Below are 25,559 nucleotides of genomic sequence, written 5' to 3'. Positions count from 1 at the left end.
CCTTCCTAAGGTGTGATGCCCAGAACTGCTCACAGTGCTCCAGGTGTGGTCTAACCCGGGTTTTGTACAGCTGCAGGGTTTTGGCCTCAGCTGGAGTCTTGTGTACAGTTCTGGGCACCACACTTTAGGAAGGATGTCAAGGTCTTGGAGAGGGTGCAGAGGAGGTTGGCCAGGATGGTACCAGGGATGAGGGACTTCAGTTATGTGGAGAGATTGGAGAAGCTGGGATTGTTCCCCTTAGAGCAGAGAAGGTTAAGAGGAGACCTAATAGAGGTGTTCAAAATGATGAGGGGATTTGATCGAGAAAGTAGAGAGAAACTGTTCACTCTGGCAAGTAGGTCGGTAACCAAAGGTCACAGATTTAAAATAGTTGCTAAAAGAACTAGAGGGGAAATGAGGAGAATTGTTTTCATACAGGGGGTTGTTAAGGTCTGGAACACACCATCTGAAAGGATGCTGGAATCAGGTTCCACAGGAACTTTCAAACAGTAATTGGACAAGTCCTTGAAGAGGACTAGTTTGCAGAGTTCTGGGGTAAAGCTGGGGTGTGGGACTAAATTGGACAGCTCTTTCAAAGACACGATGGGCCGAATCACCTCCTTCTGTGCTGTTAGATTCTATGATCAGTGTGAAGTCGCTGGTGTCTCTTCAACTCCCCGGAGCTTTTAAAGCTCTTCCCACAGTCAGAACATTTAAAGGGCCTCTCGTCAGTGTGAACTTGCTGATGTGTCAGCAGGTTGGAGGGCCGAGCGAATCCCTTCCCACACACGGAGCAAATGAATGGTCTCTCCCCAGTGTGAACTCGCTGGTGTGTCAGCAGGTTGGATGACTGAGTGAATCCCTTCCCACACACGGAGCAAGTGAACGGTCTCTCCCCAGTGTGAACTCGCCGATGTGCCAGCAGGTTGGCTGAATCAGCGAATCCCTTCCCACACACAGAGCAGCTGAACGGCCTCTCCCCGGTGTGTAGGTGTTGGTGTAGCTTGAGGTCCCCGGATCTTATAAAACTCTTCCCACACTCAGAACATTTAAAAGGTCTCTCGTTAGTGTGAACTCGCTGGTGCCCCTTCAGCTCCCCGGAGCTTTTAAAGCTCTTCCCACAGTCAGAACATTTAAAGGGCCTCTCGTCAGTGTGAACTCGCTGATGTACCAGCAAGGTGGATGACTGAGTGAATCCCTTCCCACACATGGAGCAGGTGAACGGGCTCTCCCCGGTGTGTAGGTGTTGGTGTAGCTTGAGCTCCCCGGAGCTTTTAAAACTCTTCGCACACTCAGAACATTGAAAGGGTCTCTCGTCAGTGTGAACGCGCTGGTGTCCCTTCAGCTCCCCAGAGCTTTTAAAGCTCTTCCCACAGTCAGAACATTGAAATGGTCTCTCATCAGTGTGAACTCGCTGGTGTCCCTTCAGTTCCTGGGGGCTTTTAAAGCTCTTCCCACAGTCAGAACATTGAAATGGTCTCTCATCAGTGTGAACTCGCTGGTGTCCCTTCAGTTCCCAGGAGCTTTTAAAGCTCTTCCCACAGTCAGAACATTGAAATGGTCTCTCATCAGTGTGGACAAGTTGGTGTCCCTTCAGTTCCCCGGGGCTTTTAAAGCTCTTCCCACAGTCAGGACACTGAAATGGTCTCTCATCAGTGTGGACAAGTTGGTGTAGCTTTAGTACCTTGGGGCTTTTAAAGCTCTTCCCACAGTCAGGACACTGAAATGGTCTCTCATCAGTGTGGACAAGTTGGTGTCCCTTCAGTTCCCTGGGGCTTTTAAAGCTCGTCCCACAGTCAGCACATTGAAATGGTCTCTCATCAGTGTGAACAAGCTGGTGTCTCTTCAGATACTTAGCGCTTTTAAAGCTCTTCCCACAGTCAGAACATTGAAATGGTCTCTCATCAGTGTGGACAAGTTGGTGTTGCTTTAGTTCCCCGGGGCTTTTAAAGCTCTTCCCACAGTCAGAACATTGAAATGGTCTCTCATCAGTGTGGACAAGTTGGTGTTGCTTTAGTTCCCCGGGGTTTTTAAAGCTCTTCCCACAGTCAGGACACTGAAATGGTCTCTCCTTAGTGTGAACTCCCTGGTGTGTTTGCAGGTGGGATGAACAAACAAATCCCATTCCACACACGGAGCAGGTGAACAGACTGTCCCTGGTGTGACTGCGCCGTTGAACTTTCAATGCAGACGGGGAACTGAAGCCCTTCCCGCCGTCCCCACCTTTACCCGGTTTCTCCCCGGTGTGACGGTGCAAGTGTCTCACCAGGTCAGGCGATCGGCTGAATCCGCGTCCACACACTGAACACGTGTGTGGTTTGTCTGCGTTGCGATCGCTGCTCTCTCCTTCCATGTGCAAAGGCCGATGATATTCAGGTCCTGATGAATCCAGCGACTGTCAGATCTTGACGTGATGTTTGGTCTGAGCTTCCCGCCTGTAACTGCTCCACTTCTATAACCCTGCAAATTGAGATCAGAAAAGGATCAGAGGCAAACTGTTGTTCAATTTTCCCCTTTCCGAACCTAGGGGCAGTGAAACTGATTTTCAGGCCCCAGCTGCTGCACAGGTTGGTTGAAAGGATCAGCAGTAATGGCGGCTGTAATACCCACAAGGCCCTGGCTCTGCAGAAAGTGCTCTGTTGACTCTGAGTCCCGCACATGTGCTCATGGCCCCCGCGCTCTCTCTCCTGCTCTACAATCGCCCATCCCGATCGGTCCACAACACGCATGCTCAGCACACAAAACCCCGCGGTTGGAACATCGGGCGTGCATGCGGAGCCGCAACATCTGGTACACGTGAGCGGCTCAGGTGGGGGCGAGTCGGTGTTTCGCCTCAGCCGCCAGGGAGGTGCGCATGCACAGGACAACCCAACATTCTTCCCGTCAGCAATCACTCCCTCGTTTCTTTAATAAAAACAGAAAATGCTGGAAATACTCAGCAGGTCAGGCAGCATCTGTGGAGAGAGAAACAGAGTTAACATTTCAGGTCGATGACCATTTGTCAGAACTGCTTGCTCTTTAGTGTCAGCCAGTGGCTCAGTGGGTAGCACTCGCGCCTGAGTCAGAAAGTTGTTGGTTCATAGTCCCACTCCAGAGACTTGAGCACAAAAATCCAGGCTGACACTCCAGTGCAGTGCTGAGGGAGTGCTGCACTGTCAGAGGTGCCGTCTTTCGGATAAGATGTTAAATTGAGGCCCTGTTTGCTCTCTCAGGTGGATGTAAAAGATCCCATGGCAATATTTCAGGAAAGAAAGACTTGCATTTATATAGTGCCACCAGATATCCTAAAGTGCTTTACAGCCAATGAAGTACTACAATGAAGTAGTCACTGTTGTAATGTGGGAAAGAGCAGGGGAATTATCCCCAGCGTCTGAGCCAATGTTTATCCCTCAATCAACATAAAAAAGATAGATTATCTGGTCATTATCACATTGCTGTCTGTGGGAGCTTGCTGTGCTCTAACTGACTGCCGCATTTCCTACATTACAACAGTTACACTTCAAAAGTACTTCATTGGCTGTAAAGTACTTTGGGACGTCCGGTGGTGGTGAAAGGCGCAATATAAATGCAAGTCTTTCTTTCTTCACTGGTCTCACCAGCGACCTCTTCTGGCGGTTGGTTGATTGACAGGCGAGAGCCCGCACAAGCGCACTCGGAGCAGCGGATTGGGCCGAGTCCGGCACAGTGACCCCTCCCAGTCACAAAGGGTAATGACTGCGCATGCCCAGAGGAGACCAACCCCCCTCCCCCACTCGGAGCTGCGCCTGCGCACTTGGATCCTGCTGGACAGAGTCGGCGCGGGGCCATTCCGGGGAAAGGCCTTGGTGTCGGTTCCAGAGTCGCGATCGGTGACGCGAAGTGAGTTTTCTCCGTTCCGATTGGGTGGAGAATGGCGCGGGGTGGATCGGGAGAGAATCGAGAGAAATAGAAAAACCGGAGAGTCTGCGAGGCCCCGGACCGAGCGGCGGCACTTGGACGGTGCACGTGATCTCCTCGGGGACACGTCACCCGGGCCCGCGGCCTGATTGACGGCAGCTTCCGACCAATAGGGAGCAAGCGAGGCGGGGCTGGAGGAGCAAGCCGGCGGCGGGTCCTCCAATCGGGGAGCCTGAGGGGCGGGACTAGCGGCACCCAGTGGGCAGGGCTGGAGGATCGAGCGGGCGGCGGGTCCTCCAACCAATCGGAGAGCCCGAGGGGCGGGACCAGCGCCGGCTGATTGTCTGATCCGCAGGGCAGCGAGTTTCTCCAGTCCCTTGTTCAGGGCCAGGGGAAGCTGTGGGCCTTTATTCCCCGCATTGGACACAAGGCTCTTTGTCTCAGGCATAGGGTGACGTCACACTGAAACTTTCCGCCCTCCTTTACAAAGATGGCTGCCGTTAACCTGGGCCTGTAAGGGGAAGAAATCCCCACAACTGCAAACACAGGATCTTCAGCTTATTATTGGGGGCTTGCCTCCTGCACGAGTTGTTTATGAAGCCTCCCCACCCACCTACTGGTCCATTACTCCCTCCGTCGCGATTTTTACCCACTGCACCATCGCACTCCCGGCTTCAGCCCCTCTCCATCTCCAGTAACGCACTGCGCATGCTCAATATACCGCCCCCCCCCCGCGCCTGCGCGCTGGGCTCTTGTAGGCTGGGTGCGGCACGTGGTCCACCACGGGGAATGCTGGGTAAAAGACCAGATTAGTGAATGGAACATGATTTACTGTGATCAGATTGAGGACTGAACCATGTTCATTCTAGTAGTCATGGTTTGTTTCTGCTGATCTTAATAACTCCTGTATCTGCGCTGGAGATTAATATTCTGTTTAAATAGTGAATAAATAAAGCTCGAGGAACAGCACCTCATCTTTCGATTAGCCACTTTACAGCCTTCTGGACTCAACATTAAGTTCAACAATTTCAGACTTTAACCCTTACTCCCATTTTTCATGCTGTATGATTTTGCCATCCCCATTTGCAACATTTTCCAAGACTCGGTTTCACAGCCACATCTCTTTCCTCAGCACCTGTCTCCAGTTCCAACTTATTCCACGTGGATTCCAACTGAACTTCCACCCTTCGTGTTTCAGATCCACCCAGGATAACTTTCCTGCCTCTTACCTTAGTAATATCTGTTACATCTCCAGCTTTTTCCAGTTCTGATGAAGGGTCCCAGACCTGAAACGTTAACTCTGTTTCTCTCTCCACGGATCCTGCCTGGCCTGCTGAGTATTTCCAGCATTTTCTGTTGTTATTTCAGTGAATAAATAAGCTTTGTTTCAAACACAGTGTGTCAAATATTTGATTTCTCCATGATAAGAGAAGACGAATTGATGTTCTGTTCCAGACTGTTTAATTTTTGGGCCTTTTCTTACTCGAGATTATTTCCGTTCTCACCTCGTTCGCCTTCTACTACATCAAACCCCAAGCTTGCTCCGTTTACATAGAAACATAGAAGATAGGAGCAGGAGTAGGCCATTCGGCCCCTTGAGCCTGCTCCGCCATTCAATGAGATCATGGCTGATCATCCAAATTCAGTACCCGGTCCCTGCCTTCTCCCCATATCCCTTGATACCTTTAGCTCTAAGAAATATATCTAACTCCTTCTTGAATATATTTAAAGACTTGGCCTCAACCGCCTTCTGTGGTAGAGAATTTCACAGGTTCACCACTCTCTGGGTGAAGAAATTCTTCCTCATCTCTATCCTAAATGGCTTACCCCTTATCCTTAGACTGTGACCCCTGGTTCTGGGCTCTCCGACCATCAGGAACATTCTACCTGCATCTAATTTGTCCAGACCTGTCAGAATTTTATAAGTTTCGATGAGATCCCCGCTCATTCTTCTAAACTCCAGCGAGTATAAGCCCAATCGACCCAATCTCTCCTCATACGTCATTCCTGCCATCCCAGGGATCAGCCTTGTGAATCTTCGCTGAACTCCTTCCATGGCAAGAACATCCTTCCTCAGATAAGGCGACCAAAACTACACCCAATACTCAAGGTGTGGTCTCACCAAGGCCCTGTACAACTGCAGCAGGACATCCTTGCTCCTGTACTCAAACCCTTTTGCTATGAAGGCCAACATACCATTTGCCTTCTTCACCGCCTGCTACACCTGCATGCTTACCTTCAGCGACTGGTGCACAAGGACACCCAGGTCTCGTTGCACTTCCCCTTCTCCCAATCTATTGCCATTCAGATAACAGTCTGCCTTTCTGTTTTTGACACCAAAGTGGATAACCTCGCATTTATCCACGTTATATTGCATCTGCCACGCTTCTGCCCAATCACCCAACCTCTGGGATCTCAGAAAACACCATGAATATACAACTGGTGGATTTGACTGCTGTTTTACAATCATAATTCTCCATTTGTGTGTGTGCCCGTGCATTATAACTATCAATCAGCGGCCTTTCCTTTCCCCACTGTGGAAATGTAAAAGCGATTCAGTTAATTCAGTACCAGTTTGAGTCTTTGTAAAATTCAGTACTTTGCTGTTTCACTGACACTGCCACTAGTGTAATAAACACACAAAAGCAACAGAGGGGCAGGGAGAATGTATGAGAAATGACTAGTGGTAACATAATAGGGAACACTAATGCCTTTTATAAACATATAAAGCGTGAAAGAATAGTCCAAGGAAAGGTGGGGCCGATTACTGACCAAAAAGGCAATCTTGTGGAAGCAGAGGACATGGCTGAGGTACTAAATTAACACTTTGGCTCCGTATTCACTAAAGGAGAGGATGCTGCCAATCGTACAGTAAAGGAGGAGGTGGTAGAGAAATTGGACAGGATATAAATCGATTAGGACGATGTACTAAAACGGTCGACAGGGCTCAAAGTAGAAATGTCACCCACTCTGCCACAATCTTCCAATCCTTAGATATGGGAAAGGTGCCAGAGGACGGGAGGGCTGCAAACGTTACTTCACTGTTCAAAAAAGGAGAGCGCGATGAACCAAATAACTACAGGCGACTCAGCTTAACATCGGTGTTATTTCCGAAACACAATTAACCGTCACTTGGAAGAACATGGGTTGATTAGCGACAGACAAAATGGATTTTATTTAAAGGCAAATCAAACCTGGCTGACTTGAATGAGCCAATGGATGAAATAGGAGAGGGTTGATGAAGGTAGTGCAGTTGATGTTCTGTTTCTGGACTTTCAGAAGGCCTTTGATAAAGTACCTCATAATAGACTGGTGAACAAAATTGGAGCCAATGATATTAAAGGAGCAGTGGCAGCGTGGATACTAAATTGGTGAAGGGACAGAAAACAGACAGTAGTTGTGAACCGATATTGTTCACACTGGAGGGAAGTTTACAGTGTCCCCAGGGGGCGGGATTAGGACCACTGCTCTTTGATTTATTTCAGTGACATGGACTTAGGTATACAGGGCATAGTTTAAAAGTTTGTCGATGACACGAATCTCGGAAAAGTCGGAAACCGTGAGGAGGATAGCAGAAGACTTCAGGAGGAAATAGAGACACTGGTGAAATGGGCAGACACATGGCAGGTGAAGTTTAATGCAGAGAAGTGTGAAATGCTGCATTTTGGAAGGAAGAATGAGGCGATGCAATTTAAACCAACTGGTACAATTTAAAAGGGTTGCAGGAACAGTAAAACTTGGGGGTATAGATACAGAAATCTTTTGACGGTGGTAGGACAGGACGATAAGGCTTTCAGAAACGTATATGGGAGCATTGGCTTTATAAATTGAGGCACAGGAACATCGGAACAGGAGTAGGCCGCTCATTCACTCCCAGCTTGTTCCTCCATTCAATTCGATCATGGCTGAGCTGTATCTTAACTCCATCTCCCCACCTTGGTTCCATAACCCTAAATACCATTGCCTAACACAAATCTCTCAATGACAGTTCTGTCATTTTTAATTGACCGAACCTCAACAGCTTCTTGAGGGCGAGTGTTCTAGATTTCCACTACACTGTCTGAAGAAATGCTTTGTAACATCACCCCTGAACGGCCTCGCTCTGCGGTTAAGGTTACGTGGACCCCTAGTTCTCTCTGCCCATCCACAGTTCCTAACTTCTAACATCACCCCTGAACGGCCTCGCTCTGCGGTTAAGGTTACGTGGACCCCTCGTTCTCTCTGCTCATCCACAGTTCCTAACTTCTAACCATTTAGAACATTCTCTGATCGATCCTTTTTAGGTCCAACGTGAATGAGCTCATTTCTTTCTGAAGTGAGGGGAGTGCGACAAACTCGCTCAATCCACTCCAGGAGGGTGGGTTCTCCGGCGTTCTGAATGTTATTTAATATTGGTGTCGCGAGTCTAACGCCCTCGAACGTCTATGTGGACACGGTGTCAAGATGTAATGAGAGTGGGAGGAGGCTCCCGTGGAGTATAAACACAGCATAGACCACTAGAGCCGAATGGACTGTTTCTCTGCTGCAGTTTCGATGTAAATCTAATCTGCCCCGAACTGTCACAAACTCCAATCTCTGTGACTGTGACCATGGTGTGTAACCCTTCCTTGTCCATCATTCACCTTCCCACAGCATTCGATATAGTCTCATCTGGCATTCTTTTCCATGTCATGGCCTCCACTGTCCATCCCATAAAACTGATCCTCATGTGCTTCCTGTCCTAGCTCCCTGATCGCAGATCGCAAATCTCCAGCAATGGGTTAACTTTTGTCTTTCTATCAACACCTATATTGTTGGCCAATATTGAACCGATGATGCTGCTTCTGGTGCATAGTAACCGATTACTGTAGCGCCGGAGGCAGATTGGATTGTTTCAATATCTGCTTCTTGGGATTTGCTGGTGGATTGAAATCTCGGTGCCGAGATCGCCTCATCAGGCACCTCCATTGACTGGGCGAGGCTGCATCATAGACCCATAATATGATACAGCACAGAAGGTCATTCAGCCCATCAGGCACCTCCATTGACTGGGCGAGGCTGCATCATAGACCCATATGATACAGCACAGAAGGTCATTCAGCCCATCAGGCACCTCCATTGACTGGGCGAGGCTGCATCATAGACCCATAATATGATACAGCACAGGAGGTCATTCAGCCCATCACACCGGTGCTGACTCTTTGGAAGAGCTATCCCATTATTACCACTGTCCCTCTCTTTCCCCATAGCCCTGTAAATGTTTTCCCTTCAAGTATTTATCCAATTCCCTTTTCAATGTTACAACAGAATCTGCTTCCTCCACCCTTTCGGGCAATGCATTCCAGATCACACTAACTCGCTGTGTAACACAATGTTACCTCACCACCCTTTCGGACAATGCATTCCAGATCTCACTAACTCGCTGTGTAACACAATGTTACCTCACCACCCTTTCGGACAATGCATTCCAGATCTCACTAACTCGCTGTGTAACACAATGTTACCTCACCACCCTTTCGGACAATGCATTCCAGATCTCACTAACTCGCTGTGTAACACAATGTTACCTCACCACCCTTTCGGACAATGCATTCCAGATCACACTAACTCGCTGTGTAACACAATGTTACCTCACCACCCTTTCGGACAATGCATTCCAGATCTCACTAACTCGCTGTGTAACACAATGTTACCTCACCACCCTTTCGGACAATGCATTCCAGATCTCACTAACTCGCTGTGTAACACAATGTTACCTCACCACCCTTTCGGGCAATGCATTCCAGATCACACTAACTCGCTGTGTAACAATGTTTTCTCACCTCGCCTGTGGCTCTTTTTCCACTCACTTGAAGTCTGCGTCGTCTGGTTACTGACCCTTCTGCCAATGGAAACAGTTCCTCCTTATTTACTCATCAAAACTATTCATGAGTTTCAACAGCTCTATAAAATCTTCGTTTAACCAACTCTGCTCTAAAGAGAACAAACCAGTCTCTCCCCAGAACTGAAGTCCCTGATCCTTGGTGCAGAAGAGATTTGAGAGAATTGTACTATCTCCAAGGCCTTGATATCCTTCCTAAAGTGTGGTGCCCAGAATTGAAAACCAGACTCCAGCTGAGGCCTAACCAGTCTGTTATAACAGTTTAACATAACTTCCTTGCTGTTATTCGCTATTCCTCTTGTAATAAAGCCAAGGACCTCGCTCATGGTGTCAGCACTTGACTAATGAGCACTGTAGGAGGGGAGGACATTCACCACTGCTCCACTAATATTAACAGTGGTGTCACTTTAAGCAGATTGGTGACGCAATATCTTTAGGGGTCTTACAATATCTGGAAATGTCAAATACATAACTGGTTTGATCTGACTGCTGTTTTACAATTATAATTCTCCACGTGTGCGCGTGTCCCGCTGTGTGTCTAACAAACTCTCAGTCAGCGTCCTTCCCTTTCCCCACTGGGGAAATGTGAAAGCGATTCAGTCGCGGATCAGTAATTTCTCCAAACTTAAGTTGATGTTATTCGCCGGCATTAAGTTATAACCCAATTTGAGACCTTGTAAGATGGAGTTTTCTGCTGTTTGACACACGCAGACTCTGGTATAATAAACACACGACAACAACAGCAGCACCGTAGGGAATCAAGCTGAATACAGAAAGTACAGAGGAGAAATCAAAAACAAACTAAGAGGGGCACGGAAAAACTGAGGAAAGATTAGTGGGAATAGAATAGGGAACATTAAAATCTTTCTTAAACATGTAAAGCCTAAAAGGAGAGTCAATGGAAAGGTGCGATGATTAAGGACCAAAAGCGCAATCTTCTGGTGGATGCAGTGGGCATGGCTGAGGTACTGAATGAGTACTTTGCATCTGCCTTCACTAAAGAAGAGGATGCTGCCAATGTTACAGTGAAGGAGAGGGTGGTAGTGAAATTGGACAGGATATAAATAGACCAAGAGGATGTAGTGAAACAGTTGACAGCGCTCAAAGTGGAAGTGTCATGGTCTGGATGGGATACATCCTGGGTTACTGAGAGAAGTCTGGCTCTGGCCACAATCTTTGAATCCTCCTTGGATAGGGGAGTGGTGCCACAGGACTGGGGATTTGCAAATGTTACCCCCTCGTTTAAAAATGGAGCGTGTGGTAAACCAATGAACGACAGGCGAATCAGTCTAGCGCCGGTGTTCAGGAACCTTCTGGAGATAAATCATTGAGAACCTGCTAAGATATCATCTCTCCTTACAGCAGTAATTGACTCCTTGATTAATATTGCAACACCCCCTCCTCTTTTACACCCCTGTCTTGCCTGAAGATTCTATACCCTGGAATACTGAGCTGCCAGTCCTGCCCCTCCCTCAACCATGTCTCTGTGATAGCAACAATATCATACTCCCATGTGTTCATCAACACCTTGAATTCATCTGCCTTACTCGCAAGACTCCTTGCATTAAAATAAATGCCATCCAGCCTTGCCATGCTCCCTTGTGCCGTTACATATTTGCTCTGCCTTGCAGGCTGACCTGGTTTTTCCTCTATATTTGGCTGTGCATCACCCTCTACTGTAGCTCCACTCTGTATCCCATCCCCCTGCCAAGTTAGTTTAAACTCCCAACAGTACTAACAAACCTCCCTGCAAGGATGTTGGTCCCGTTCCGGTTCAGGTGCAAACCGTCCGACTTGTACAGGTCCCACCTTCCCCAGAAACAGAGCCAGTGATCAAAGAAACTAAAGCCCTCCCCCCTGCACCAACTCTTTAGCCACGCATTCATCTGCTCTATCCTCCTATTCCTATACTCACTAGCACATGGCACCGGGAGTAATCCAGAGATTACAACCTTTGAGGTCCTGCTTTTTAATCTGCTACCTAGCTCCCTAAATTCTTGTTGCAGGACCTCATCCCGCTTTCTATCTATGTCCTTGGTACCAATGTGAACCACGACCTCTGACTGTTCGCCCTCCCCCTTCAGAATACCCTGCAGCCGTTCAGTGACATCCTTGACCCTGGCACCAGGGAGGCAACATACCATCCTGGAGTCACGTCTGCGGCCACAGAAACGTCTATCTGTTCCCCTTACGATAGAATCCCCCATCACTATTGCTCTCCCACTCTTTTTCCTCCCCTCCTGTGCAGCTGAGCCACTCGTAGTGCCACGGACTTGGCTCTTGCTGCATTCCCAAGAAAGCATCTCCCCCAGCAGTATCCAAAACGGAAAATCTGTTGGCGAGGGAGATGGACCCTGCACTACCTTCCTAGTTCTTTTACTCTGTCTGGCGGTCACCCATTCCGTCTGACCACCTCGTTAGACGAGCTATCTATGAAGATCTCAGCTTCGCGGATGCTCCACAGTGACTCCAGCCACAGCTCCAGCTCAGAAACATGGATTTTGAGTAGCTGCAGCTGGAGACACTTCCTGCACACATGTTCGCCCTGGACACCGAAAGTGTCCCTGACTTCCCACACAGCACAGGAGGAGCACGCCACACTGCCGAGCTGCCCTGCCATGTCCTACCCTTAATTTACTCCCTTTAAAGAATATTAAATACACTAGGGACCTTACTTCCCTTTAAACACTACTTACGCTAAACTAGAGACCTTACTTTTACTTTAACGACTGGGCTGTAGAAATACTCACCAGGTCCTACTTCCCAATCAGCTCCTTCCCTGGTTGCGACGTCACTTTAGCGGTTTTGCAGTTGTAGTTTGACTGCTCCCGCTCTCAGACTCTTTCCTGCAGTCCTGTGACGTCTCTCCTCGATTTTGCTGTACTTTTGGAATTCGCCGGACTTGTATCTGCCTCTTCACTGCTGCCGACTCCTTGAAGGTCCACGCTGTCCTCGGCCTCCCGCTCTATTTATGCCTCCTCACTGCTGCCGACTCCTTGAAGGTCCGCGCTGTCCTCGGCCTCCCGCTGTATTTATGCCTCCTCACTGCTGCTGCCGACTCCTCGCAGGTCCGCGCTGTCCTTGGCCTCACGCTCTATTTATGCCTCCTCGCTGCTGCTGCCGACTCCTCGCAGGTCCGCGCTGTCCTCGGCCTCACGTTGTATTTATGCCTCCTCGCTGCTGCTGCTGCCGACTCCTCGCAGGTCCACGCTGTCCTCGGCCTCCCGCTCTATTTATGCCTCCTCGCTGCTGCCAACTCCTCGCAGGTTCTCTTTAGAGCAGAAAAATGTTAATTGGGAGATTTAATAGAGGTGTTCAAAATCATGAAGGTGTTTCCATAGAGTAAATAAGGAGCAACTGTACCCACTGACAGAAGGGTCGGTAAACAGAGGAGACGGATTTAATGTAATTGACAAAACGCCAGAGGTGAGGTGAGAAGATTGTTTTTAGGCATCGTGTTATTATGATCTGGAATGCAATGTCTGAATGAGTGATGGGAGCAGAGACAATAGTAACTTTTAAACCTGAATTAGTGAAATACACAAAGGGGAGAACATTAGCAGTGCTCTGGGCACAGAGCAGGGGAGTGGGACACATTGGCCTGCTCTTTCAAAGAGCCGCTACAGGCCCGCTGGGCCCAATGGCCTCATTCTGTGCTGTCTGGTCCCAAGTTTCTATGGTATCAACCTCGAACTCTTTGTTCCTGAGCGAGTAATAAACGATAAATGTACCTGAATGCTATTTACAGAAGCAGACCTTTAGCGTCTGAAATTGCATTGGGAAGTTTAATTCTGTTAACCAGCAAACGATGACCAAAAATGGATTAAAAAAGGGAGAAAATCAAATGAGTATACCAGCAAGAAACATTTAAAAATTGTAGGAGCTTCTGAAAGTAAGTAAACATGGAGAGTAGCAAAAGTAAGCATTGGTCCCTTAGAGGCTGAGACAGGAGAAATTATAATGGGAAATGAGGAAATGGCAGATTTTAAACAAATATTTTGTATCTGTCTTCACAGTAGAAAACACAAATAGCGTACCAAAAATAGCAGGGAACCAAGGGACTAATGAAAGTGCTGACATCAATTACTTTAAGTTCCTTCAAGAAAAAAAGTACTTGAGAAACTAATGGGACTAAAATCCGACAAATCCCATGGACCTGACGGCCGACATCCTAAGGTTCTACAAGAGGTGGCTGAAGAGAGAGTGGATGCATTGGTTGTGATCTTCCAAAATCCCCTACATTCTGGAACAGTCCCAGCAGATTAGAAGGTAGAAAAAGTAACCCCGCTATTCTAGAAAGGGGGGGGGGGAGAGAGAGAAAGCAGGGAACTACAGGCCAGTGAGCCTGGCGTCAGGAAAATGCTGGAATCCATTATTAAGGGAGGGGTAAGAGGGCACTTAGAAAATCATATGATCAGGCGGAGTCAACATGGTTTTATGAAAGAGAAATCATGCTATTAGTGTTTTTTGAGGATGCAACTAGCTGGATAGATAATGGGGAACTGGTGGATGTAAAATATTTGGATTGCCAAAAGGCATTTGATAAGGTGCCACATAAAAGGTTGCTGTGCAAGATAAGGACTCATGGGGTTGAGGGGAATATATTAGCTACAAGGACAGGTTGGAGAAGCTGGATCTGTTTTCATTAGAGCAAAGGAGGTTGAGGGGTGATTTGATCGAGGTGTACAAGATTATGACGGGTTTGGATAGATTAGACAGGGAAAGGCTGTTCCCACTAATGGATGGTACAAGGACTAGGGGACACAGAGTTAAGGTTTTGGACAAGAGGTACAAGGGGGGATGTGAGTAAAAACCTTTTTACACAGCGAGTGGTGAGGACCTGGAACTCGCTGCCGACGGAAGTGGTGGAAGCGGAGACACTCAATGTTTTCAAGGGGAGACTGGATAGGCACTTGAGGGAAATAAACTTGCAGGGCTACGGGGATAGAGCGGGGGAATGGGACTGACTGGATTGCTCTACAGAGAGCCGGCACGGACTGGGTGGGCCGAATGGCCTCCTTCTGTGCCATTATGACTATTAGCATTGATAGAGGATTGGTTAACTGACAGAAAACAGAGAGTAGGGATAAACAGGACATTTTCAGCTTGGCAGGCTAGTGGGGTGCCACAAGGATCAGTGCTGGGGCCTCTGCTATTTACAATCTATATTACTGACTTAGATGAAGGGACCGAGTGTAATGGATCCAAGTTTGCTGCTGATACAAAGCTAGGTGGGACAGTAAGCTATGGGGACACAGAGCCTGCAAAGAGATATGGGCAGTCTAAGTGTGCGGGCAGTAAGGTGACAGATGGAACATAATGTGGGGAAATGTGTGCGTATTCACTTTAGTAGGAAGAACAGAAAAACAGAACCTTTTTTAAATGGTGAAAAATTATTAAATGTTGGTGTTCAGAGAGATTTAGGTGTTCTCGTACAGGAAACAAAGTTAGCATGCAGGTACAGCGAGCAATTGGGCAGGCGGATGGCATGTTGGCCTTTATTACAATTGGAATACAACAGTGAGGAAGTCTTGCTACAATTGGACAGGGCTTTGGTGAGACAACACCGGAGTACCGGGCACAGTTTGGTCTCCTTATCGTTAAAGGATGGGATAAAGACAGTAGGGAGAAATGAACTTAGTTCCAAAAGTAAAGTAAATAAATCAGTTTGGGTGGAGCCAAGAAACAGCAAGGGGCAGAAAACATTGGTTGGAGGTGATTATAGGCCCCCAAACTGTACTTGTAATGTAGGGCAGCGTATAATTCAGGGAACTAGAGGTACATGTAGCAAGGGTAATATATTAATCATGGGGGATTTTAAGCTCTGTATAGATTGGGAAAAACAAATCTGCAGTAATAGTGTGGGGACATCATCTGAGTCAATGGGACTCTCTCTGACTTTTCTCCCCGGTCCATCTCCGGGACCAGTGTGTATCTGAGTCAATGGGACTCTCTGACCTTTCTCCCCAGTCTATCTCCAGGACCAGTGTGTATCTGAGTCAATGGGACTCTCTCTGACCTTTCTCCCCAGTCTATCTCCAGGACCAGTGTGTATCTGAGTCAATGGGACTCTCTCTGACCTTTCTCCCCAGTCTATCTCCAGGACCAGTGTGTATCTGAGTCAATGGGACTTTCTCTGACCTTTCTCCCCAGTCTATCTCCAGGACCAGTGTGTATCTGAGTCAATGGGACTCTCTCTGACCTTTCTCCCCAGTCCATCTCCAGGACCAGTGTGTATCTGAGTCAATGGGACTCGCTCTGACCTTTCTCCCCAGTCCATCTCCAGGACCAGTGTGTATCTGAGTCAATGGGACTCGCTCTGACCTTTCTCCCCAGTCCATCTCCAGGACCAGTGTGTATCTGAGTCAATGGGACTCTCTCTGACCTTTTTCCCCGGTCGATCTCTGGAAGCTCTTTGAATCGGAAGAGTTCTCTCCGGTTGGTGCTCTCACAATCCTGTGTTGGTTCACCTGCTGTCGCTCCTCAGTCTAAAATCCCGGGTTACTCTGAGCTGTGAACCTTTCTCAATCACTCAGTCAATCACCGGGAGATCTAATTACGGCAAAACAGAAAATAACAACATGAAAAGTGTGAAGTAATGTAATGTAGACCTTTCTTCAGCTTAATAAAAATAAAAGTTTGGGTCCGAGTGCTTCTGTCTGATGTTGTCCCTTCTCTCAGATCCCCGCCACGCCCGCCTGGGCTTCCAGCAAATCACCAAAGTTCTGGATAGAAATGTACAATTTCCCTGTGCTTTCGGCAAACCGAAGCTGGGGCATCTCTCCCAGGAAACACACTGGCTGATCTCACTGGGCCCATCCTCCCCGGGTTACACACTGTCTGATCTCACTGGGCCCATCCTCCCCGGGTTACACACTGTCTGATCTCACTGGGCCCATCCTCCCCGGGTTACACACTGTTTCATCTCACTGGGCCCATCCTCCCCGGGTTACACACTGTCTGATCTCACTGGGCCCATCCTCCCCGGGTTACACACTGTCTGATCTCACTGGGCCCATCCTCCCCGGGTTACACACTGTCTGATCTGACTGGGCCCATCCTCCCCGGGTTACACACTGTCTGATCTCACTGGGCCCATCCTCCCCGGGTTACACACTGTCTGATCTCACTGGGCCCATCCTTCCCAGGTTACACACTGTCTGATCTCACTGGGCCCATCCTCCCCGGGTTACACACTGCCTGATCACACTGGGCCCATCCTCCCCGGGTTACACACTGTCTGATCTCACTGGGCCCATCCTCCCCGGGTTACACACTGCCTGATCTCACTGGGCCCATCCTCCCCGGGTTACACACTGTCTGATCTCACTGGGCCCATCCTCCCCAGGTTACACACTGTCTGATCTCACTGGGCCCATCCTCCCCGGGTTACACACTGTCTGATCTCACTGGGCCCATCCTCCCCGGGTTACACTGTCTGATCTCACTGGGCCCATCCTCCCCGGGTTACACACTGTCTGATCTCACTGGGCCCATCCTCCCCGGGTTACACACTGTCTGATCTCACTGGGCCCATCCTCCCCGGGTTACACACTGTCTGATCTCACTGGGCCCATCCTCCCCGGGTTACACACTGTCTGATCTCACTGGGCCCATCCTCCCCGGGTTACACACTGTCTGATCTCACTGGGCCCATCCTCCCCGGGTTGCACACTGTCTGATCTCACTGGGCCCATCCTCCCTGGGTTACACACTGTCTGATCTCACTGGGCCCATCCTCCCCGGGTTACACACTGTCTGATCTCACTGGGCCCACCCTCCCCGGGTTACACACTGTCTGATCTCACTGGGCCCACCCTCCCCGGGTTACACACTGTCTGATCTCACTGGGCCCATCCTCCCCGGGTTACACTGTCTGATCTCACTGGGCCCATCCTCCCCGGGTTACACACTGCCTGATCTCACTGGGCCCATCTTCCCCGGCTTACACACTGTCTGATCTCACTGGGCCCATCCTCCCCGGGTTACACACTGTCTGATTTCACTGGGCCCATCCTGCCGTGTTACACACTGTCTGATCTCACTGGGCCCATCCTCCCCGGGTTACACACTGTCTGATCTCACTAGGCCTATCCTCCCCAGGTTACACACTGCCTGATCTCACTGGGCCCATCCTCCCCGGGTTACACACTGTCTGATCTCACTGGGCCCATCCTCCCCGGGTTACACACTGTCTGATCTCACTGGGCCCATCCTCCCCGGGTTACACACTGTCTGATCTCACTGGGCCCATCCTCCCCGGGTTACACACTGTCTGATCTCACTGGGCCCATCCTACCCGGGTTACACACTGTCTGATCTCACTGGACCCATCCTCCCCGGGTTACACACTGTCTGATCTCACTGGGCCCATCCTCCCCGGGTTACACACTGTCTGATCTCACTGGGCCCATCCTCCCCGGGTTACACACTGCCTGATCTCACTGGGCCCATCCTCCCCGGGTTACACACTGTCTGATCTCACTGGGCCCATCCTCCCCAGGAAACACACGGTCTGATCTCACTGGGCCCATCCTCCCCGGGTTACACTGTCTGATCTCACTGGGCCCATCCTCCCCAGGTTACACACTGTCTGATCTCACTGGGCCCACCCTCCCCGGGTTACACACTGTCTGATCTCACTGGGCCCATCCTCCCCGGGTTACACACTGTCTGATCTCACTGGGCCCATCCTCCCCGGGTTACACACTGTCTGATCTCACTGGGCCCATCCTCCCCGGGTTACACACTGTCTGATCTCACTGGGCCCATCCTCCCCGGGTTACACACTGTCTGATCTCACTGGGCCCATCCTCCCCGGGTTACACACTGTCTGATCTCACTGGGCCCACCCTCCCCGGGTGACACACTGTCTGATCTCACTGGGCCCATCCTCCCCGGGTTACACACTGTCTGATCTCACTGGGCCCATCCTCCCCAGGTAACACACTGTCTGATCTCACTGGGCTCATCCTCCCCGGGTTACACACTGTCTGATCTCACTGGGCCCACCCTCCCCGGGTTACACACTGTCTGATCTCACTGGACCCATCCTCTCCGGGTTACACACTGTCTGATCTCACTGGGCCCATCCTCCCCGGGTTACACACTGTCTGATCTCACTGGGCCCATCCTCCCCGGGGTACACACTGTCTGATCTCACTGGGCCCATCCTCCCCGGGTTACACACAGTCTGATCTCACTGGGCCCATCCTCCCCAGGTTACACACTGTCTGATCTCACTGGGCCCATCCTCCCCAGGTTACACACTGTGAGCTCACTGGGCCCATCCTCCCCGGGTTACACACTGTCTGATCTCACTGGGCCCATCCTCCCCGGGTTACACACTGTCTGATCTCACTGGGCCCATCCTCCCCGGGTTACACACTGTCTGATCTCACTGGGCCCATCCTCCCCGGGTTACACACTGTCTGATCTCACTGGGCCCATCCTCCCCGGGTTACACACTGTCTGATCTGACTGGGCCCATCCTCCCCGGGTTACACACTGTCTGATCTCACTGGGCCCATCCTCCCCGGGTTACACACTGTCTGATCTCACTGGGCCCATCCTCCCCGGGTTACACACTGTCTGATCTCACTGGGCCCATCCTCCCCGGGTTACACACTGTCTGATCTCACTGGGCCCACCCACCCCCCGGGTTACACACTGTCTGATCTCACTGGGCCCATCCTCCCCGGGTTACACACTGTCTGATCACACTGGGCCCATCCTCCCCGGGTTACACACTGTCTGATCTCACTGGGCCCATCCTCCCCGGGTTACACACTGTCTGATCTCACTGGGCCCATCCTCCCCGGGTTACACACTGTCTGATCTCACTGGGCCCATCCTCCCCGGGTTACACACTGCCTGATCTCACTGGGCCCATCCTCCCCGGGTTACACACTGTCTGATCTCACTGGGCCCATCCTCCCCCGGTTACACACTGTCTGATCTCACTGGGCCCATCCTCCCCCGGTTACACACTGTCTGATCTCACTGGGCCCATCCTCCCCAGGTAACACACGGTCTGATCTCACTGGGCCCATCCTCCCCGGGTTACACTGTCTGATCTCACTGGGCCCATCCTCCCCGGGTTACACACTGTCTGATCTCACTGGGCCCATCTTCCCCGGCTTACACACTGTCTGATCTCACTGGGCCCATCTTCCCCGGCTTACACACTGTCTGATTTCACTGGGCCCATCCTGCCGTGTTACACACTGTCTGATCTCACTGGGCCCATCCTCCCCGGGTTACACACTGTCTGATCTCACTGGGCCCATCCTCCCCGGGTTACACACTGTCTGATCTCACTGGGCCCATCCTCCCCGGGTTCCACACTGTCTGATCTCACTGGGCCCATCCTCCCCGGGTTCCACACTGTCTGATTTCACTGGGCCCATCCTGCCGTGTTACACACTGTCTGATCTCACTGGGCCCATCCTCCCCGGGTTACACACTGTCTGATCTCACTAGGCCTATCCTCCCCAGGTTACACACTGCCTGATCTCACTGCGCCCATCCTCCCCGGGTTACACACTGTCTGATCTCACTGGGCCCATCCTCCCCGGGTTACACACTGTCTGATCTCACTGGGCCCATCCTCCCCGGGTTACACACTGTCTGATCTCACTGGGCCCATCCTCCCCGGGTTACACACTGTGTGATCTCACTGGGCCCATCCTCCCCGGGTTACACACTGTCTGATCTCACTGGGCCCATCCTCCCCGGGTTACACACTGTCTGATCTCACTGGGCCCATCCTCCCCGGGTTACACACTGTCTGATCTCACTGGGCCCATCCTCCCCGGGTTACACACTGTGTGATCTCACTGGGCCCATCCTCCCCGGGTTACACACTGTCTGATCTCACTGGGCCCATCCTCCCCGGGTTACACACTGTCTGATCTCACTGGGCCCATCCTCCCCGTGTTACACACTGTCTGATCTCACTGGGCCCATCCTCCCCGGGTTACACACTGTCTGATCTCACTGGGCCCATCCTCCCTGGGTTACACACTGTCTGATCTCACTGGGCCCATCCTCCCCGGGTTACACACTGTCTGATCTCACTGGGCTCATCCTCCCCGGGTTACACACTGTCTGATCTCACTGGGCCCATCCTCCCCGGGTTACACACTGTCTGATCTCACTGGGCCCATCCTCCCCGGGTTACACACTGTCTGATCTCACTGGGCCCATCCTCCCCGGGTTGCACACTGTCTGATCTCACTGGGCCCATCCTCCCTGGGTTACACACTGTCTGATCTCACTGGGCCCATCCTCCCCGGGTTACAGACACTCTGATCTCACTGGGCCCATCCTCCCCGGGTTACACACTGTCTGATCTCACTGGGCCCATCCTCCCTAGGTTACACACTGTGAGCTCACTGGGCCCATCCTCCCCGGGTTACACACTGTCTGATCTCACTGGGCCCATCCTCCCCGGGTTACACACTGTCTGATCTCACTGGGCCCATCCTCCCCGGGTTACACACTGTCTGATCTCACTGGGCCCATCCTCCCCGGGTTACACACTGTCTGATCTCACTGGGCCCATCCTCCCCGGGTTACACACTGTCTGATCTGACTGGGCCCATCCTCCCCGGCTTACACACTGTCTGATCTCACTGGGCCCATCCTCCCCGGGTTACACACTGTCTGATCTCACTGGGCCCACCCACCCCCCGGGTTACACACTGTCTGATCTCACTGGGCCCATCCTCCCCGGGTTACACACTGTCTGATCACACTGGGCCCATCCTCCCCGGGTTACACACTGTCTGATCTCACTGGGCCCATCCTCCCCGGGTTACACACTGTCTGATCTCACTGGGCCCATCCTCCCCGGGTTACACACTGTCTGATCTCACTGGGCCCATCCTCCCCGGGTTACACACTGTCTGATCTCACTGGGCCCATCCTCCCCGGGTTACACACTGTCTGATCTCACTGGGCCCATCCTCCCCGGGTTCCACACTGCCTGATCTCACTGGGCCCATCCTCCCCGGGTTACACACTGCCTGATCTCACTGGGCCCATCCTCCCCCGGTTACACACTGTCTGATCTCACTGGGCCCATCCTCCCCAGGTAACACACGGTCTGATCTCACTGGGCCCATCCTCCCCGGGTTACACTGTCTGATCTCACTGGGCCCATGCTCCCCGGGTTACACACTGTCTGATCTCACTGGGCCCATCTTCCCCGGCTTACACACTGTCTGATCTCACTGGGCCCATCTTCCCCGGCTTACACACTGTCTGATTTCACTGGGCCCATCCTGCCGTGTTACACACTGTCTGATGTCACTGGGCCCATCCTCCCCGGGTTACACACTGTCTGATCTCACTGGGCCCATCCTCCCCGGGTTACACACTGTCTGATCTCACTGGGCCCATCCTCCCCGGGTTACACACTGTCTGATCTCACTGGGCCCATCCTCCCCGGGTTACACACTGTGTGATCTCACTGGGCCCATCCTCCCCGGGTTACACACTGTCTGATCTCACTGGGCCCATCCTCCCCGGGTTACACACTGTCTGATCTCACTGGGCCCATCCTCCCCGGGTTACACACTGTCTGATCTCACTGGGCCCATCCTCCCCGGGTTACACACTGTCTGATCTCACTGGGCTCATCCTCCCCGGGTTACACACTGTCTGATCTCACTGGGCCCATCCTCCCCGGGTTACACACTGTCTGATCTCACTGGGCCCATCCTCCCCGGGTTACACACTGTCTGATCTCACTGGGCCCATCCTCCCCGGGTTACACACTGTCTGATCTCACTGGGCCCATCCTCCCCGGGTTACACTGTCTGATCTCACTGGGCCCATCCTCCCCGGGTTACACACTGTGTGATCTCACTGGGCCCATCCTCCCCGGGTTACACACTGTCTGATCTCACTGAGCCCATCCTCCCCGGGTTACACACTGTCTGATCTCACTGGGCCCATCCTCCCCGGGTTACACACTGTCTGATCTCACTTAGCCCATCCTCCCCGGGTTGCACACTGTCTGATCTCACTGGGCCCATCCTCCCCGGGTTACACACTGTCTGATCTCACTGGGCCCATCCTCCCCGGGTTACACACTGTCTGATCTCACTGGGCCCATCCTCCCCGGGTTACACACTGTCTGATCTCACTGGGCCCATCCTCCCCGGGTTACACACTGTCTGATCTCACTGGGCCCATCCTCCCCGGGTTACACACTGTCTGATCTCACTGGGCCCATCCTCCCCGGGTTACACACTGTCTGATCTCACTGGGCCCATCCTCCCCGGGTTACACACTGTCTGATCTCACTGGGCCCATCCTCCCCGGGTTACACACTGTCTGATCTCACTGGGCCCATCCTCCCCGGGTTACACACTGTCTGATCTCACTGGGCCCATCCTCCCCGGGTTACACACTGTCTGATCTCACTGGGCCCATCCTCCCCGGGTTACACACTGTCTGATCTCACTGGGCCCATCCTCCCCGGGTTACACACTGTCTGATCTCACTAGGCCCATCCTCCCCGGGTTACACACTGTCTGATCTCACTGGGCCCATCCTCCCCGGGTTACACACTGTCTGATCTCACTGGGCCCATCCTCCCCGGGTTACACACTGTCTGATCTCACTGGGCCCATCCTCCCCGGGTTACACACTGTCTGATCTCACTGGGCCCATCCTCCCCGGGTTACACACTGTCTGATCTCACTGGGCCCATCCTCCCCGGGTTACACACTGTCTGATCTCACTAGGCCCATCCTCCCCGGGTTACACACTGTCTGATCTCACTGGGCCCATCCTCCCCGGGTTACATCCTGTCTGATCTCACTGGGCCCCACACTCCGACCCTAGATTGCCTGAGAGAGGCCGGCGCTGCTGTAAATGCCGGAGATTCTCTGATCCACACTCACCGCACCATCCGCCGCTCCTCAGTCCCGCCGCCACTTTCTCTCCTTCCTCAAACCGGAGCCTCATCCGGGGACTGCGAGCAGCACCGAGCATGCGCACTGCGGCCTCACAGCGCGCGCTTAAAGTCCCTCACGGAGTCCGTCTCTTCTATTGGCTGCGACTGGTAGATTGACAGTTTGCACCACCAATCGCAGCCCGCAACGCCTCGGTGTCCCGCCCACTATGTTGAAAGTCCGCCGCCTGCGCCGGGGTCACGTGGCTTCTGATCGGCCGTTCAACCGCCGCAGCGCGCGGGTGACGTCATAGCCCAGGTCCGTCCTCCCTCCCCCGGGTGGGCTGCGGATGTCCTTCCCCCGCTGGGCGGACTCCGCTCTAACTCTGTTCCTCCGGGCTGCGGCTGCAGCAGCCGCCGGCCCAGCCGAACCTTCTGATTGGCTGAAAACCCGCAAATCTCTGCCTCTGATTGGCGCGTTTTTCAGTCCGCTCCAACCTCGGACACCAACGAAAAAGGCGGCTTATAGAATAAGAGCTCGTCTGTGAATCAGACTGGTTATTGTTAAAGTGATGGCCCTCTGTGGGACTGAATATTAACCAGTTATTGAAATCATTGCATCTGTGGGACTGAATATTAACCAGTTATTGAAATCATTGCATCTGTGGGACTGAATATTAACCAGTTATTGAAATCATTGCATCTGTGGGACTGAATATTAACCAGTTATTAAAATCATTGCATCTGTGGGACTGAATATTAACCAGTTATTAAAATCATTGCATCTGTGGGACTGAATATTAACCAGTTATTAAAATCATTGCATCTGTGGGACTGAATATTAACCAGTTATTGAAATCATTGCAACTGTGGGATTGAATAATCATTTTGATTAAAATTATAGCGTCTGTGGGACTGAATAATCATTAAAATGGCATCTGTGAGACTGAATAATTCATTATTAAATTTGAATTATGGCAAATTGATCCTTTAAAATTACTGGTTCCTGAATTGACAGATTTAATTTCATTTTAGCTTTTCAGCGACCCGCTTATAAATGAGTGCTTTGTACAAAACACGGCAGTGACAATGCATCATTTTGTTATATATTTGTTAAATTTCAATCTATTTTAAATTAACGATATACTGTATTACAAAAACACACCAGCAAAATCTGAACATACGACAAAAAAATGAAAGTGAGGGTCAAATAAAGAAAGGATGATAAAACATTTTTTAAAAGAGTTTCATTCTGTCCATATTTCAAATGTCATTAGTCAAATGAAAATAAATAGTCCCTTCTGGATCTCGTGAGTGGCTCTGAAAAGAGCCTTTGGGTTGAGTTTTTAAGGTGGGAGGAACGAGAGGCTTTATTTGCAGCTGGTGTATTTGGTGACTGCTTTTGTCCCCTCCGAGACGGCGTGCTTGGCCAGTTCCCCCGGGCAGCAGGAGACGGACGGCGGTCTGGATCTCCCAGCCGGGAGGAGATGATCTGGCGTTTGGTGTAATGGATCAGGCGGGAGGCCTCGCAGGACTGAGTGATTGATAGGGAATAAGGCGGACGTCAACCCTTTATATCAGAGGGGAGAAGAAGCTCTCCCGGTTTACCCTTACTGAAGTGCCGAACAACGGTCTGAATCCAAGAGGTTAAGGCTTATAACTCAAGGCTTTTATTAAGTAAGAACATAACATAATATTAACACAGGGCAACCATCATTCATCACCGACCCAGCCCTTATGAGTAAAACCCAGCTCTTATAAGTAAGACTCACACCAATCCAGAGGCGCCGGGTTAGGGAAGAGCATTAGTGATTACACCTGTAAAACATTCCAGACATTAACAAGTACAACACAACAGCCAATACAAATGCCAGAACACAGAGTTATTTCATCACATTCACCCCCTGCTATAGATTCAGTCTGTCAGGAGGTCTAATA

General features: G+C 51.1%; 1 protein-coding gene across 1 annotated transcript in view; it reads right to left on the bottom strand.

The window, feature by feature from the left end:
* Positions 1-23,972, bottom strand: part of LOC147096547 (uncharacterized) — a 38,287-nt gene extending 14,315 nt beyond the window's left edge. The window contains exons 1-4 of the mRNA XM_085975359.1: positions 23,632-23,972; positions 16,101-16,267; positions 12,466-12,986; positions 657-2,439 (exon numbers count right to left, since the gene is read on the bottom strand). Coding sequence (XP_085831485.1) covers positions 657-2,332 — 1,676 coding nt within the window. The 5' untranslated portion in view covers positions 2,333-2,439; positions 12,466-12,986; positions 16,101-16,267; positions 23,632-23,972. The remainder of the gene's footprint in view (positions 1-656; positions 2,440-12,465; positions 12,987-16,100; positions 16,268-23,631) is intronic.
* Between the last annotated feature and the right edge of the window lie 1,587 nt (positions 23,973-25,559).

Source organism: Somniosus microcephalus, unplaced genomic scaffold (assembly GCF_052327205.1).
Source record: "Somniosus microcephalus isolate GS21.2 unplaced genomic scaffold, FLI_Smic_1.0 unresolved_chr1, whole genome shotgun sequence".
In the NCBI taxonomy this organism is placed as follows: Eukaryota; Metazoa; Chordata; class Chondrichthyes; order Squaliformes; family Somniosidae; genus Somniosus; species Somniosus microcephalus.
Note: the sequence above shows the minus strand (reverse complement) of the source record. Positions and strands in the feature narration are given on the sequence as shown.